Consider the following 16,745-nt stretch of genomic DNA (forward strand, 5'->3'; position numbering starts at 1 on the left):
GGTCCAGGGCAGCCAATGCTCAGACACCTTCACAGCATGGCCAAGGCATAGCCAGCCACACAGGCCATAGATTCATAGTCATATGAAGTTTGATAGGAAAAGCAATAATTAAATAGAGGCTAAGGGAATATGCTTAAGTGCACTAACAAGCAGATGGTGAAGAGAGGCAGCGTATTGTTATGTTATGTTATGTTATGTTATGTTATGGCTATGAAGAAGCGACTGGAGCACTATCCTTGATGCTCTAAGGAAGAAGCAAGCGTTGAAATATTGCTGACACCCAACGATCTCAAGCTGTCAGCCTCCGGCAAATCAAGGCCAATTAATCTATGTTATTCTAGAAATGTCAGTTTTTGCTTGCAACAGTTCCCAGAGAAGTCGGGACCCAGGGCACTCCCTAAAGGCCCAGTGACCTCCAGTGTTCAAGGGGTTGTACTAGGGATAACTTCAACATGCCACTAGTGGCGCACACTTGAATATGGTTTAAATAATACAAATTGCAGCTCTATACAAAAGGGAATGCCTTCTTTTGCAAACCACAGCACTCAAAAGGAGAGAGTGAACAAAAGGGAATTCCCTGCCACAGAGGCAGGGTGGAATGGAGGGGATGGGGGTTGGGAGGGATATTGGGATCAGTGGTGGTGAAAAATGAGCACTGGTGGAGGGATGGGTACTTGATCATTGTATAATTGAAACCCAAGCACAAAAAATTTGTAAGTCTATAACTGTACCTCATGGTGTTTCACTAATAAAAAAAATTGCAGCTCTAGCATCTGCATGTTAAACAGTGAGCTTGGCATGAATGTATTATTAGAGTTTGGGGCAGGGGAAACCATGAGACAGTGATGAAGGGAAGCAAACACTCTGGTGAAGGATGTGGTGTTAGATTATTATATGCATGAAACCCTAACCTTAATGGTATTGTAAATCACATTGTAAATAGTATGCAAAATCAATTTTTTTTTGTTTTTGCTTTTTGTGTCACACCCGGCATTGCCCAGGGGTTACTCCTGGTTCGTGTACTCAGGAATTCCTCCTGGCGGTGCTCAGGGGACCATATGGGATGCTGGGAATCGAACCCCGATCAGCATGTATACAAGGCAAACCCCCTACCTGCTGTGCTATTGCTCCAGCCCCTCAAATTAAATTTTTTAAAATTCTGAATTCTTCACTGTTGTTTCACCCATAGTTAAACTCTTCTCTTCTTTTTTTTTTTTTTATATATATCTGTTATTTCAAGCTAGATTGCTTCTATTTAGGAACAGCTTAAATAATCTCTTAAAATATCAAAGATTACTTCGATTTAAGAGAATGTATAAGAGAGAAATAAGGAAAGAGTTGAGTTGGAATAAACTTAGTTTCAAGGCTCTCCAGGTTGGGAATCAGACCTCTGGTATGAACTTACTGTGGTCATCCCCTTATAATTTAAGCAAGTCAAGTTATTAAAGTTAAATGGTTTAAACTTATACATCAGTGCTCCAGAAAATGAAAACAGTCCTTTGTGAAATAAAGACTGTTGCTTACCGTCATGGGAAAAAGAGAGTGGAATCAAACTCAGTGATTTCTGTAAAAGGTCTGCCTTATGAATTTAGGGTCATTTAGAAAACTGCCCTTAAACATTGGGTTGTGCAGAGTTCTAAATGGAGATAGAGGCAGTGGAGCCTGTGCTTCTCCTCATTCAGCGGAGATCCAGCCATTCAAACTGGATTCTGCGTCAGGCTAGTATTGTCTCTGAGTGACCAAAGTGTGAAAAAAAAAAAAAGACTGAGACCTGCTGGCTTTTAGGGTATAAAATTAGCATTCAGTGCTGGCCGGTCCACATGCTCCCAGCTCACCACAGGTCTCTATTTCTGTTGGATATTTTAGAGAAATACTTAGAGCTGAAGTTCTGTTTCCAGGCCTTCACTGGCAGGAGACTGAGCCAGGGATGGTCTCCTGCTGTACTCGAAAGCATTATTCACCCAGGGAAGGTGACATTTCCTAAAAGCCAGTCAAAAATTTCCTTGAATATACTTCCTGCTGATCGTCCAACTTGTATCTCAATCTGCCTCATGCCTGACATGCACTTTGGACTTCCCCAAGTGACCATTAACTCTTCAAATTCCATTCTTCAAAATAAAGGACTTCTGATTCGCTTTCTGAAATGTCCTCATTACTAATCTATTCATTACCAGATGAGGCTGTGTTACCACACTTCCCATATATTTGTCTTCATTTAAATAAGGAAACAGAATCCCAAATTACTCCCTCCTTTTAAGTAAGTGAATCTGAGGGGGCTCTGAGATGGGAAAGATTAGTGCAATTAAGTAAATTAGGTCTTAGCTTTGAAGTTAACTTCTAATTCACTCTTCTTCTTTCTGTACCACCTTACACTGGCTTCCCTCTCTGCTGTACGTTTCATTTCCTTTTATAACTTTGGTGAATCAAGTCTACCAAAAGCTATAAAAATATTGTTTCTTACAAAGCCACATATGACTGGTATCAAGATACATATATCAAAGAAGTAAGTCTTTGAACCTGAAGTAGAAATGAATATGATTGTTGGTGGTATTTTTTCCTAATTACCTCCCAAAATGTACCTAGAGGCTAATATATAAAGATAAACTAAATTGAAATATATGAGCATATGGCTGAACTGGTGCAGAGTCAAAATTATAGACATGAGAATTTTCATATAAAGGATTTTTAGGAAGCCTCGCTATTAGAGATACTATTGACCTTGGCAGCTTTTATATACCTTGTTGACTAATAAAGTTATTGGCATTGAACTGACCCAGCAGACTTTTTAAAAGCCATCCCTGGGAGGTGATATATCTGGGTTATTAACCCCTGAAAGAGAGAAGAGAGACAGGAAGGTGACATTAACCAGAATAAATACTATGGAACCTAACACAATCAGATTTGCCTAATACAGTCTGATTTGCTTAATCTATAGCCACATATCTAGAGTTACTCTACTGAAAACCCAGTTTATGAAAAAAATAGAAATACGAATTTAACAATTTTTTAAAAACTAAAGCATATAGATACCATAATGTTATCTACTTTAGTGTGAATCATATCTCTATGTGACTGGGTGTAGTGACTCTGAAGAATAAATGAAATACTTGTTTTGTTCTGCCATAGGTGATTGAAGCTAAAGAAAATGAAAGAAAAATCAATGAGGCCCGAGAATGTTACAGACCAGTGGCAGCAAGAGCATCTCTTCTTTACTTTGTCATTAATGACCTCCGAAAAATCAACCCAATCTATCAATTTTCTTTGAAGGTAATACTGACTAGGCTGAGAAAATGAAAATGAATTTAAGCTGTATCTGTAAGTTTAGAGTTTCTTGTTTGGTTGTGTTTTTGTTGGGGTATTCTTTTGCTCTGTACTCTTTTCGTGTCATGTCTTATTCTTGTTTGGGCATTTGAGCAAAACTGGGCTGATGTCACTAAGCTCGTTTTTGTCTTCTCCTTAGACATTGTTGCCATTGCCCAGTCCAACCCCACTGTGCTGCTCAGGTTTCTGCACACTGGTCCCATTTACAGCCCCATCATTGAAATAATTATAAAAGGGGCAGAGGATGTGGGTCAGTGGTAGAGCACATGCCTTGCATAACTGTAGTCAATCCTCAGCACCACAAAAATGTTTTTAATGGTATATCAAGAACAATGGCATAAAAAATAGACTGACTTAAATAAATCTATCTCGAAGAAGATACACAAATGTTGAGACAGTGGTGGACGAAAGCAGATGCTCTGATGCAGGGTGAGGTGCTGGAACATTGAATGCATAAAAAAATCTGTCATTAACAATATTGCAAATTATGGTGCTTAAGATAGAAAAAAATAAAAATATACAAATGACCAGCAAGCATATGAAAAGATACTCATTAATCCTTAGGGAAAAGCAAATCAGAGCCACAATGATACGTCTTTTGACAATCTTTAGGATGATTTCTAAAGAGAGGGAAAAAGAGTGAACAGAGAAAATCGCAGACATTAACAAGGATGTGAAAAGTTTGCAATACCCATACGCTGTTGATGGGAATATAAAACAGTATTGCTACTGTGGAAAATGATATGATAGTGCCTCAGAAAACGTAGAATTACCACTTGATCTAGTTATTTTGCTTCAGGGTATATAAAAGAATTGATAGTTTCAAAGAGATATTGTAGACCCATACTCCAAACAGCATTATTCACAGTTGCCAAAAATGGAAGCAACCTAAATGTCAACAGATGAATGAGTAGACAGAGTGTGGTATATACCACATAATATTGTTTAGTCTTGAAAAGGAAGAAAATTTAGAGCCAGAGAGATCTGGCAAGGTGCTTGCCTTGCAAACATCCAACCCAGGTTTGATCCCTCACACCACCTGATAGTTCCCTGAGTACACCAGGAGTGATCCCTGAGCATAGAGCCAGGAATAAGCCCTGAGCACTGCTGGGTGTGATACAAAACCAAAACAAGGAAAGAAATTCTTATGCATACCATCAATTGGATGAAATGAGAGAATTATGCTAAGTGAAGCACAATTTACAATAATAAATACAAATACCATACCTGAGGTATTTAGGGTAGTCAGAAAACTCTCAGAAGCAGAAGTAGAATGAAAGTAAACAGGGGCTTAGAAGAGGAGAATGAGAAATTGTTGTGTGAGTACAATATCAGTTTTGTGAAAGAATAAATTGTAATTGGTCATGCAACCGTGTGAATATCCTTAAGGTTGAGCAGCCAGGGATATGGGTCGAGTAGCAGAGTACATCCCTGGTATGCGTGAGACCTTGGGTTCAGTCTGAGCGACCTCCAAACTCCAGGCACAGCCAGGAGCAGCTCTGCTAATAATAAGGGGGTTAAAATTTGTGTCTTGTATATTTCCACTATTAAAAATTATAGGTAATGGATAGAAAGATAAAGCATGGTGCTGTTCAGTTGGCTGGAGAGAAATGTGGGTAGACTATGAAATGATTTTAATAACATTAATGTCAGCATGCACTTAATGACCACTTACCACAATCCAGAAACTGTTCGAAGAGCTCCTAGAATCCTCAGAAAGATGCTATCTTGTTCTCTCGCCCTATAGATAAACCTTAAGCGGTAGGCTTATGTGCCTTGGTTTAGCTAGATCCAGGTACCAGTTATCGTCCTTTAACAATCACAAAATTCTCCAGGCTTTCAACGTGCTCTTTCATAGAGCAATTGAACAGGCTGACCAGGTGGAGGACATGCAGGGGCGCATCTCAGTCCTGATGGAGAGCATCACCTATACCATCTTCCTGTATACCAGCCAGGCACTATTCGAGAAGGACAAGCTCATCTTCCTGTCCCAGATGGCTTTTCAGGTGAGATGTGTCGATGGAAAGCATCTGAGAGGCAGAGTCCCACTCCTTCATTCATTTTGTACCTTAATCCAGCTGTAGGGAGACATAAATAACTTTCTCTGCGGGATGACATTGGACATGTAATAACCTTCTAGGTGATCCCCATGTGTTGGTCTGGGTGAATCTGCACTTGGAACAGCTGCAAAAGCTGTCATCTTGCTGACCAGATTGAGGAGACATTCTTCTCTGATCCTGCATAGGACTGCCCGGGGCCTCCCAGGGAGGTTCTTTAAGATCATGGTTCTGAAGGCAGATCTTGGCATCCTTGGAATTTGGTAGAGCTCCAAATTCCAACACAGATCAATAAAAAAGAATTCCATCTCACACCTGCTTCCTATTTAATCTTTTTTCATATGCATTTCTGTAAAAGACTGTTTAAACAAACAAAGGTGCCATGGCAAAAGAAAAAAAATTAGGACTGTATTCCTAGAAGAAATCAACCTGTCTTCTTACTCTTTCTGTTGCTGTTTACCAATCCATATGTTAGTGAAAGGGGCATGTCTTACCTGTTTTATTTCTTGCGTAGTGTTCTGCCCAAGAAGACATTTTATAAGTGAATGCAGTTAATAATGATAAAAGTTAGCTTGCTCTCGCATACCTGTGTTCTCGCTTGAGCATGTATCTTTGTTTGCTTTTTCCACTCTGGAAAAGCCCATGTTCTCTCATATATATATATATATATATACATACATATATATATATATATATATATATATATATATAACTTTTCAGGACAGCTTGCCTTGCATGCAGCCAATCCAGGTTCAATTCCCAGCACCACATATGGTCACCCAAGTGCCAAGAGTGATTCCTGAACATTGTTGGGTATGACTCCAAAGCAAAATGTTATTACTTTTTTTCAATAGTTTTGCTATTTGTGGATTTCTTTGGGTTATATGGGTATTGGCAATTATAATATATGGGTAATCAGATCAAGGTATTATAGAATAAAATCTCAGGTGATTATTTTTACATATTTCTCAATAAATAATCATATTATTATATAATATGTCTTACTCATTAAAAGGTAAGGCCAAAATGATCACATATGATATGCTTATACATCCATTTAAAACTTCTCATTGGAAGCTAGAGATAAATTATAATGCATCTTAAAACCTGATATTCTGTGTAAATCAAAAACTCACATAGGGCTGAGTAATAGCACAGTGGTAGGGCATTTACCTTGCACACAGCCAGTCTGCCCAACCCAGATTCGATTCTTCCACCCCTCTCGGAGAGCCCGACAAGCTACCGAGAGTGTCTCTACCACATGGCAAAGCCCGGCAAGCTACCTGTGATGTATTCAGTATGCCAAACACAGTAACAACAAGTCTCAAAATGGAGACATTACTGGGCCCGCTGGAGCAAATCAATGAACAACGGGAGGACAGTGTTCGACAGTTTGTTTGACATATGTATATGAACAATGATTTGTTTGCTGAAATAAGTTGTACTAAGAAAAATTAATTTTCCAATAATATTAAGTAATGCATGTTGTAACTCTGCATTCTTTAAAGATCTGAAATTTGGGAGGGAGTCAGGATGACAGTGTAGTGGGTAGGGTGCTTGTCTGACAGCCAACCTGCATTCTGTCTCTGGCACCACCTATGGTCCCCTGAGCCCACCAAGATTCCTGAGCACTGCTGGGTGTGGCCCAAAAATTGAAAAAACTATAAAATTTTAAAACTAGCATAAACCTTAAAAATTTTATATATTCAACTCTGTAAGTTATTTGGAATTATTCTACTAGTGTTCCTAAGAATGTTCTGTAGCCTAAAGTTTTTCCTAATTCATAATAAAAACAATTTCCTTTTTAAAAAATTTTTTAATTGAATTAACATGCACAACACATTTGCAAAGTTATTATGATTAGGTTTCAATCATACAATATCCCAAAGCACGTTTCTTCATCACTGTCCATTTCCCACCACCAGTGTCCCAAATTTCCCCTATCTCCCAGCCTGCCTCTATGGATATATTCTCTCTCTCTCTCTCTCTCTCTCTCTCCCCCTCTCTCTCTCACTCTCTCTCTCTCTCACTCTCTCTCTCTTTTCTCTCTCTCTCTTTTCTCTCTCTCTCTCTCACTCTCTCTTATATTTTATTTTTTTTTTTACAGTTGTAGATTTACAATTTTTTGTGCTTTGGTTTCAATTATACAATGATCAGATACCCATCCTTCCACCAGTGCCCATTTTCCACCACCATGGATAATATCCCTCCCACCCCCATCCCCCCATCCCCCCTGTCTCTGTGGCAGGGCAATCCCCTGTGTTCTCACTCTCTCTTTTTTATTTATTTTTTTTATTTATTTATTGAATCACTGTGGGAAAGGTTACAAAGCTTTCAGGTTTATGTCTCAGTCATGCAAATATCAAACACATTTCCCTTTACCAATACTTATTTTTTACCATGAAGAACCCCAATAAAACCCCACCCCCACCCCTCCCCGTCCCTGTGAGGCAGATGAATTCTAGTTAACACTCTATCTGCTTTGATTAGATTCATTGTTTCAATAAAAGATTCACCACTATTTTTTAGAGTTTACCCCCCCCCCCAAATCAGACATGCTGAAAAAGCATTGTGAAGTGATTTGCTTTCTACAGCTGGGTTCAAGAATTAAATGTTGGTTTTGGATTTCTGCTATTTTACCTATTGACCCTGAAGGTATTTCTACTGAAAGTCAGATAGTTAAGAAATTGGTTTCTGTGTTCTGGAGTCGTGGCCGTGCTGGAGAGCCGCTCGCGGGGGGCAACCGGTGGCCTCGGTAGGGCGTGAAGGGCGGAGCGAAACGCCCCCCTTCCCATGAGGTTTTAGTCGCCCCCTCACTCTCTCTTTTAAGCACCTTTTAGACACTGTGAAAATCAATGTTCTTTTTTCCTCAATATAATCTCACTTAGGAAAAAAAATCTCTCTCTTGTCTTATCATTTATTGGATGTAATTTAATACTAGAAATAACAAAATACTAGTTGCACCTCTGCTTACTAAATTATACCATTATTATCTGAGACTTTTCAGTCTGTAAGACAAGTTTTAAATTAAGTATGATCTAAAAATTAGTATGAACAAATATACTATAAATAGGCACAGGCATTAGGTTGGAATGATCACTGCAACCCCTTCCCAAATTCCAGATCTTTAAAAAAAAATGCAGAGTTACAACATGCATTACTTAATTTTAACGGGAAATTGTTTTTTCTTAGTCTAATTTATTTCAGCAAACAATTCACTGTCCACATATAAATAAAATTTTGATTTACATAGAATATCAGGTTTTTAAGATGCATTATAATTTTTTTTCTTGTCAATCTTTGCAATTATTTGTGGTTAGGCTTCAAATCAAGATTTGGAGATCGTGAGCATGATCAGAGCCCTCCTACAGAGTATAGCTGTAGCTACAGGACTTCTTAGCCGTCTTGGTGCTGCCTGTTCACTTGTATCTTTTGAATTGTGGCTGCACTCCTCGGTCGTGATACTGATATAAAACTGATGACCCTCTTCAATTTTGTGTGCTCTCAAGATTTTGCTGAGAAAGAAGGAGATAGACCCTTTTGAACTGGATTTTCTGCTTCGACTCACAGTTGAACACACTTTCGCGAGTCCTGTTGAGTTTTTAAGCACTCAGTCATGGAGTGCCGTCAAGGTAGGTCAGCAAGACCATTTCTCAGCTTTTAAATTTTATTTCAAATCTCATGTCTCTTTAATATATAGAGTTCTAAAAAACAAGTGGTAGATCAGACCCCATTTCTCTTGTAGAAATATGCTATAGAATGTGATGGTATTAAATTAATCTTTTCACTGCTAAATTGAGTGACTTCTTATGTGGAGGGAAAGGAACATTTGGCTTACTTATAGGTAAATATAAGTAATACTTATATTTTTCAATATTTTAACATTAATATTCAGAATGTTTTGAAAAAATGTTTGACAAAAGTTAAGGAGTATGAATGACTATTTTAAATTTTTCCTGAATCTAATTTTTTTTTCTTCTTGGTAGGGAGGGGCACACTTGGCAGTGCTCAGGGATTACTCTTGATTTTGTGGTCAGGGATCACTCCTGGCTTTCAGAGGACCATATGGGGTGCCAGGTATCAAACCTGGGCCAACTATGGGCACGGCAAATACATTACCCACTCTACTAGCTCCCTGGCCCTGTTTTCTTTTCATTTGGTTAGTTACCAGTTTATTCTCATTGTAAAATGTGTAAGCAAAACACTGTTAGAGCAACAAAAGAAAAAAAAGGAGTAGTAGTTATTCTTCGACCCCAATATTCATCCCTTATTCCATTCTTATTAAGCACTTATACTCCCAAGCTTGGCCATATTTCTTATTTTGGAGTTTGTTTTGGGGACACATGCCTGGCAGTTCTCAGAACTTACTCCTGACTCTGAACTCAGAGATCATGCTAGGTGATCTCAGGGGACCATATGGGATGCCAAGCAACAAAATCGGTGAGCTCAGTGCAAGGCAAATGTCGGACCCGCTATACTGTCACTCTGGACCTCATTCTTTTATTCTTGAGAGATTATTCTATGCTTTGAAAATAACTATCACTCATTTATACAGTTTTATTTGCATTTTTAAATGAATTTATTAGATCATTATATTAGAATTACAACTTCGGTTGTTTAACAGTCAGGATCTTAGCAGAGATTGGATGGTACATTCAAAAAAGGGTTGTAGATCTGGAGTGATAATACAGCAGGTAGGGCATTTGCCTTGCATGCTGCCAACCCAGGTTCGATCCCCAGCATCCCAAATGGTCCCCCAAGCCTACCAGGAGTAATTCCTGAGTGCAGAGCCAGGAGTAACTGCTGGGTGTCGCCCAATCCCCCAAGGCCCTGCTCTCCAAAAAAGGCTTATAAGAGGCTATTAACAAAGATCCACCAGGAATGGAAAAGAAGGGACGAGTAAGGATCTAATAATGTTCTAATAGAAGGGTAAGGAACAATTACTGGAACTACTGGGAAGCAAAGGAATGGGATTTGGCAAGGAACCATAGCTCCTACTAGACCATGTCTTAACAGAAAAGGAAGGAAGGAGAATGCCCTCTGCTCTCTCTCCCCTTCTACTCTCCTGCTAGATTTTTGCTGAGTCAAACCCAACCAAGCCAGAGAACAGGGAGTTTTATGCAAGTCACTCACCCTTGTAGCAGGGCTGAAGAGTTTGCAGTGTCAATCTATAGAAACGATAGTTGTGACTATGTCAGATTCTTACTTATTCTTACTTTTACCTGACACAGGCAAAAGTCCATTTCCAACTCTAAACTCCGCTGCTCACCATTCCTTCTTGTTCCCCTCTTGCATTATAGGCTGTTGCCCTTCTAGAGGAATTCAGAGGCCTAGACCGAGATGTGGAGGGATCTGCCAAGCAGTGGAGAAAATGGGTCGAATCAGAATGTCCAGAAAAAGAAAAGCTACCACAAGAATGGAAGAAGAAAAGCTTAATACAGAAGCTGATTATTTTGAGAGCCATGCGCCCAGACAGAATGACCTATGCCCTCAGGTGAGGCAGGTTAAACCTCAAAGAAACTTGTCCTTGGGGCTGAGACTATCTGGTGGAGGCATTTCTTGGCCATACTGATGAGAAGTGATTCTACTGAAATTATGACGTTACCGATATTTATTAAAATGCTGAGTAGGGGTTGGAGTGATAGCACAGCGGGTAGGGCATTTACCTTTTGTGCAGCCAACCTGGGTTCGATTCCCAGCATCCCATATGGTCCCCTGAGCACTACCAGGAGTAATTCCTGAGTGCATGAGCCAGGAGTAGCCCCAATGCATCGCCAGGTGTGACCCAAAAAGCAAAAAAAAAAAGCTGAGTAATGTGCTTGTTTGTTTGGTGACTCAGCTTATCCTGTCTAAAAAGCTTAATTCTGGAGCAGGAAACTTATGGAAATGTTTTTCTAGGAAGAGAGGCAGGTGTTCGCAGAGTGCAAAGGCCAGTCATATGCATCATCCAAGTGTAAGTTCTAAGGCCTTTATTCAGTGATGGCATTTTGAAGATTTTGCTTGTCAAACGAAAATGAGTTCTTACCTGAGGTTATTCATGGTCCCATAATGTTATCCCTAGTACAATTTCGAAACTGAAACTCAAGAGTGCATCTCAGTTCAAGTGTCCTTTCTCTTTCCTTTTTCGGGGGGTGAGGATGGGGTGAGCACACTAGGCACCACTCAGGGTTTATTCCTGGCTCTGTGCTCAGGGTCACTGCTGGAGAGTTCCGGTACCATATGCGATGCCAAGGATTGAACCCAGATTGGCTGCACGCAAAGCAAGTGCCCTACTCACTGTACTATCACTCCAGCTCCTCAAGTGTCCTTTGCCTTTGCCTTTTTGATTCCAGTTGGTACTCTACAAGTTGATTCACATATGTTGCATTCTAATTTAAGTTCACCAACCAAGGAGTTCTCACCATCCTTCCAGATCATACTCTTCTTTCTTTAATCATAATCACACATATTGGGGGATTTTCCTTTGCTTTGTTTAGTTCAGCCCAATTTCCCATTGCATAAGCCCTGGCTGAACCTGACTTTACAAGTTAATTCTGCTCACTAGTACTGACTTTCTGCTAAATCTGATACTGCTGGAAAATAATCCCTGCCTAATTGAGCTTCCTTGTGTTAAAAACACCCCAAAAAGCATTTGTATATTCATGAGAAGCCCAGCAGGCTGGAAAATTGCACTGTGACAAATCTAATGAACTGTTAATAAGTAATGGGGGGGCCTGTCGGGGGACTTGGGGGTTACAAAGCCATATGCAGGCAGCTGATGGCCCACAGAGGAAGTCTCACGAGCCCCTCAAAAGGGAAGTTTTTCGATTTTTAAAGCATCTGAAGTGGAGATGGGTTTCAATGATACTGCTGCATAAATCATTTTGAGTTCATTATCAGAAGATCCCATGAAATACACATGGGTTGCTTCCTTCCTCGGCTGAAGGTGGCTGAAGCTGATCCAGTAGCAATTCTTTCCAAGGTTAGAAACACTAATCTTATTTTGGCATTATCCATTTTTTTTTGCAGGAATTTCGTGGAGGAAAAACTGGGTGCAAAATATGTGGAAAGGATCAGATTGGATCTAGCGAAAGCATTTGAAGAAAGCAACCCAGCCACCCCAGTGTTTTTCATCCTGTCCCCTGGGGTCGATGCCCTTAAAGACCTTGAGATCCTCGGTATGTGGCCAATAGGCTTGCTGGTCACCCTCCTCCCTCCTTCCCACCCACACCCACCTGCCCTTACTTTCAGTCACAGTTCTATTAGCTTCTTTCTTCTTTCTTTTTTTTATTTGTTGGCGATTGCATGTACGAAAAAATGCGAGGCTAATAACACTGTAGTCGGGAGAAATGTTGAAACGGAACATTCCTCTGGTTGGCATAATGCAAGTTTCTTTTGTGCTATTCTCCACCTTTTGCCTCTGTGAGGGCCGGAGGGCAATTTTCTCCATGCTCGCATAATCTCGTGCCCCCTGTGACTAAATAATGGTCATTAGCGCTAGCCTATTCGATTGTGCAAGGCACTGTTGCTTTGTGCTCTGGATTACTATTCCCCGCGGCCTGCCCTGAGAATACCAGGTTAATAAAGCTGTGTGTGACCCGGCTGTGCGCAATTCAAGCGCGGCCTCACAAGGTGAGAGACTCGTGCATTCACCCAGTGAGCCCATCAGGTCAAAAACTGATGTGATCACGACCACATGTTGCTCCTTTTTTTTATGAGGGAAATGCTTTGCAACTCCGGCGTGAGCGTTTATAGAGCTCAATAACAATGCTCGCCATCTATCAAAATGTCAAAAGCTTCGTTACCGGAAAATCAGGGGAACTGATTTCCACATGCCTGGCTAACGCACGCAAGGGCGCAGCTGGTGAGAGCTCAGAGTGCTGCTTGTTGATATGGCGGGAGTTTTATTTGACTTCTTCACAAAAGTGACCTAGAAGGGGGCAGCAGTGACCACTGAGGATCATTCCGACTTTACTCACTTGGGCTGCTAGACTTTTCCTCTCACTGGGTTGTATTTCCACCCCCACAGGCAAAAGACTTGGTTTTACAATCGACTCAGGAAAATTCCACAATGTATCTCTAGGCCAAGGTCAGGAGACTGTTGCAGAAGCAGCTCTGGCAAAAGCCTGTAAGGAAGGGCACTGGGTCATGCTTCAGGTGAGTGTGATGCTCTCAGGGCCACTCTGGGAAGAGCACAGGAGACTAGCAGTGGGAACAGGAGCTTTTAGAATCATTAGGGTTCTCAGACTGAACGATCTCTGCAGAGATTTTCTTCCTCTTGAGGGGTTCCTAACCTCTGTGAAAAATACTAGGGTTGGCTCATCAATGGCCTTGATTCAGAGACTCCCACATGAATCTCAAAATGGATTAGCTCCCTACAAGAGATATCTTTGGACCTCAACCATTTACAATTTTAGAATTCCAAAAGCGCATGGCTACTTTCACAGCCACACAACCTCTCACGATATTCATAATAAGCAATAGAAAATAAATGATCTGGCATCTGCCACTGGCAGGCAGACTTGAAAAGTGGAGGGAAAATTCTAAATAATGGTGGTGGAAAAGTGTAATGGTGGTGGGATTGGTGTTGAAATATTGAACGTAATCAATTAATGTGAACAACTTTATGAAAATAAAATTTTTTTTAAAAATACTAGGGTTGGGGGAGCAATAGTATAGTGCTGAGTAGAGCATTTGCTTTGCACATGACTGACCTGTTTAAGGTCCACAGCACCTTATATGGTCCCCTGATCCCTAAGTGAAGAGCCAGGAGTAAGTCCTGAGCACCACTGGGTGTGGTCCAAAATCAAAAAGAAAAAGATAAAAGTGCTAGAAGGAGATCCTGAGAGATAATACAGGGGTTTAGACACTTGGCTTGCAAGCTGCTGGCCACAATTCGAATCCCCAGCACCAGGCACATCTCCTAATATCAGCCAGAAACAGCCTGTGAGCACCGGTACTTACCTTGCCAGCATCTGACCCAGGTTCCATTCCAGCCCCTGAGCATTGCTGAGAGAGAACCCTGAGCATTTCTGGATGTGCCCCACAAAAAGGATTCACTCCATTGATGTGGGGTGTGGTTCTCAGTCACATCCATAAAACAAATACAAAACAGTATCCTTTTCCTGTGCCACAAGAGCGGTTGATCAAAGTATACACACACACACACACACACACACACACACACACACACACACACACTCACACACAGAGTGATGCTTACTCCTAGCTCTGCACTCAGGGATTACTCCTGGTAAACTCAGGGGATCGTATGGGGTACTGGGGTTCAAACTCAGGTACCCAAGTTGGTCAAGTGCAAGACAAGTGCTGTACTTTCTCTGGCCCTCTTGTGCTCTTTTGATCAGCAGTTAAAAGCAGCACTTTGAGAAAAGAGAAAACCAATGTAATGGGAATGTGCTGTCTACCTTTTTCACATTAAATCCTATCACTAAGGTTTAGGCTGTATATGCACATGGTCATAGGTTCCTCCCGCAATGCTGCAATGATCAGTTACCACAGACAGATCCTGCCCCTCTAGGAATATGAACTCGTACTTTTTTCTAGCCCCAAACTCCTGAGAAGACTATCACAAAGGTAGAGGACTGGGATCCGTCTTTATCTCAGATACTCACCAGATGGTTTGTGCCTTTAAAAATCATTCCCCACAAACAGAATATGGGGTTCTCCAGGCATGTGAATTGGCTAAGAATATGACACAAGCCTTAGGCACCTAGACAGGTATGTGCGGGGCCCTAGACCCACAGCCAAAATCCTCCAGAAGGGCTCCTAGACTGGGTGCCAAAGTGTGTCACATGCCACATGGGCTCACTTGCAGTGTTTTCTGTCATCCTGACTCCAGCATCACTACCTGAAATATTTTTCTGTTTGTTTCAAGTAAAGGACTGTTAGAGTCCACACAATAGACAATATTTAAGCTGACTAATCAGGTTTTGTTATTTTTTTTCTTCATGCTTATGTGACTGAGTACTGCAATAAGATGTAAAGGGTTAATTCTTTTTTATTCCAGTGATGAGGTGGGGGCTAGGGTCAGACCCAAAGGTGTCAGGGCTCACTCCTGGTTGTGGTCAGGGGGCCATGTATAGTGCCAGAGATCAAACTGGAGCCAATGTGTAAGGCAAGTGCCTTAACCCTGAACAAGTTATCTGGCCCAGAGAAGTAATCTGATTATTACCCAGCATGTAGGGAAGGAAGTATAAAGTCCTGTCCCACTGAATGAGTTGCCTAAGGCTAGCAAACCAAGCATCACAAATCAGGTGGCTTAATCTACAGAAATGTCATTTTTCACAGCTCTGGACTTTGCAGGAAGCTTAGCTTCTGCAAAGACTTTGCAGGAAGCTTAGCTTCTTCTGAAGTTCCTCTTATGGGCTGTGGCCCTGTGTCTCACCAAGCTCTAATTACCTTCTTAGAGACCTACTTCAAGATTAATTCGCATTCCGGACTGGAGAGGTAGTATAAGGGGTTACAGCAATTGCTTTGTAAAGGCCAGTCCTGCTTCTATCCTCAGCACCATATATGGTCCCTGGAGCCCCCACCTGAACACAGAGCAAGGAATAATCCCTGAGAACTGCCAGGTGTGGCCCAATGCATAATATGCAAAACTTAATTGGAATAGGTCCTTTTTTAACAGAACTGCTTCAAAGAAAAATGGAATACCTCCATTTTTCCCATTTACCTTTAATCTCTGTATTTTTGTAGCTCTTACCTTAAACATCTTTCTCTGTTGGAAATAATTATATATCTCTGGGGAGCTGTTTCAATCACTGTACTAGAAGCTTCTCTCAAAGCAGAATGCGTATGAAATAACATTCTTTATTCTCTTCTCCCTGAACCAACAACCAAGCTCTACCGTGAGGGTGTTTGATACTAAGGAGCAAATTTGTAAATCGTAAAACTAAAAGCAAGGAGCATTGATAATGGCATTTGTTTCTTTCATATTTCTGCCATTTCTGGGGTTTAAGAAAAATAATGTGTTAGGAATAGGCAGAGAGCCATGGCAAAGAGAAGTTGGTTTCTTTTTCGGCTAGATTTTTATCTATCTCATCCTTACGAATGACATCCTAATAAGGAGGAGTCTGAGTAGAAGTTTCCCTCAGACAAGAGAGTGGGTAGAGTGGGTAGTCGTCCAGTATGTTTCTAGTCTTTCATTTTTATTCTTGATCAATCTAGTCCAAATAGTCTCATGTATTAAATTTGAACATTAAGTGAAAAAAGTCAGGAATCTGCATTTCACCTGTGGTCACTGGATGGATGTTGAAAGTCTGTGTTGGGACATTTGGGGTTACAAAGACAACAGGTGGTGGTTTGAAGCACACAATAGGTTCAATATTAAATTCTCTATGTTTTCTGATATGATTCTAAAGAATAATT

At 40.8% G+C, this 16,745-nt stretch overlaps 1 protein-coding gene across 1 annotated transcript in view; it reads left to right on the plus strand.

Annotated features, from left to right (window-relative positions):
- The window catches only part of DNAH11 (dynein axonemal heavy chain 11), a 331,353-nt gene that overhangs the window by 289,400 nt on the left and 25,208 nt on the right, over nucleotides 1-16,745 (plus strand). The window contains exons 65-70 of the mRNA XM_056118695.1: nucleotides 3,127-3,267; nucleotides 5,157-5,327; nucleotides 8,888-9,010; nucleotides 10,679-10,872; nucleotides 12,387-12,535; nucleotides 13,387-13,514. Of these exons, the coding sequence (XP_055974670.1) occupies nucleotides 3,127-3,267; nucleotides 5,157-5,327; nucleotides 8,888-9,010; nucleotides 10,679-10,872; nucleotides 12,387-12,535; nucleotides 13,387-13,514 (906 nt within the window). The remainder of the gene's footprint in view (nucleotides 1-3,126; nucleotides 3,268-5,156; nucleotides 5,328-8,887; nucleotides 9,011-10,678; nucleotides 10,873-12,386; nucleotides 12,536-13,386; nucleotides 13,515-16,745) is intronic.

The sequence above is a fragment of the Sorex fumeus genome, unplaced genomic scaffold, assembly GCF_029834395.1.
Source record: "Sorex fumeus unplaced genomic scaffold, SorFum_2.1 ptg000037l, whole genome shotgun sequence".
NCBI classification, from domain to species: Eukaryota; Metazoa; Chordata; class Mammalia; order Eulipotyphla; family Soricidae; genus Sorex; species Sorex fumeus.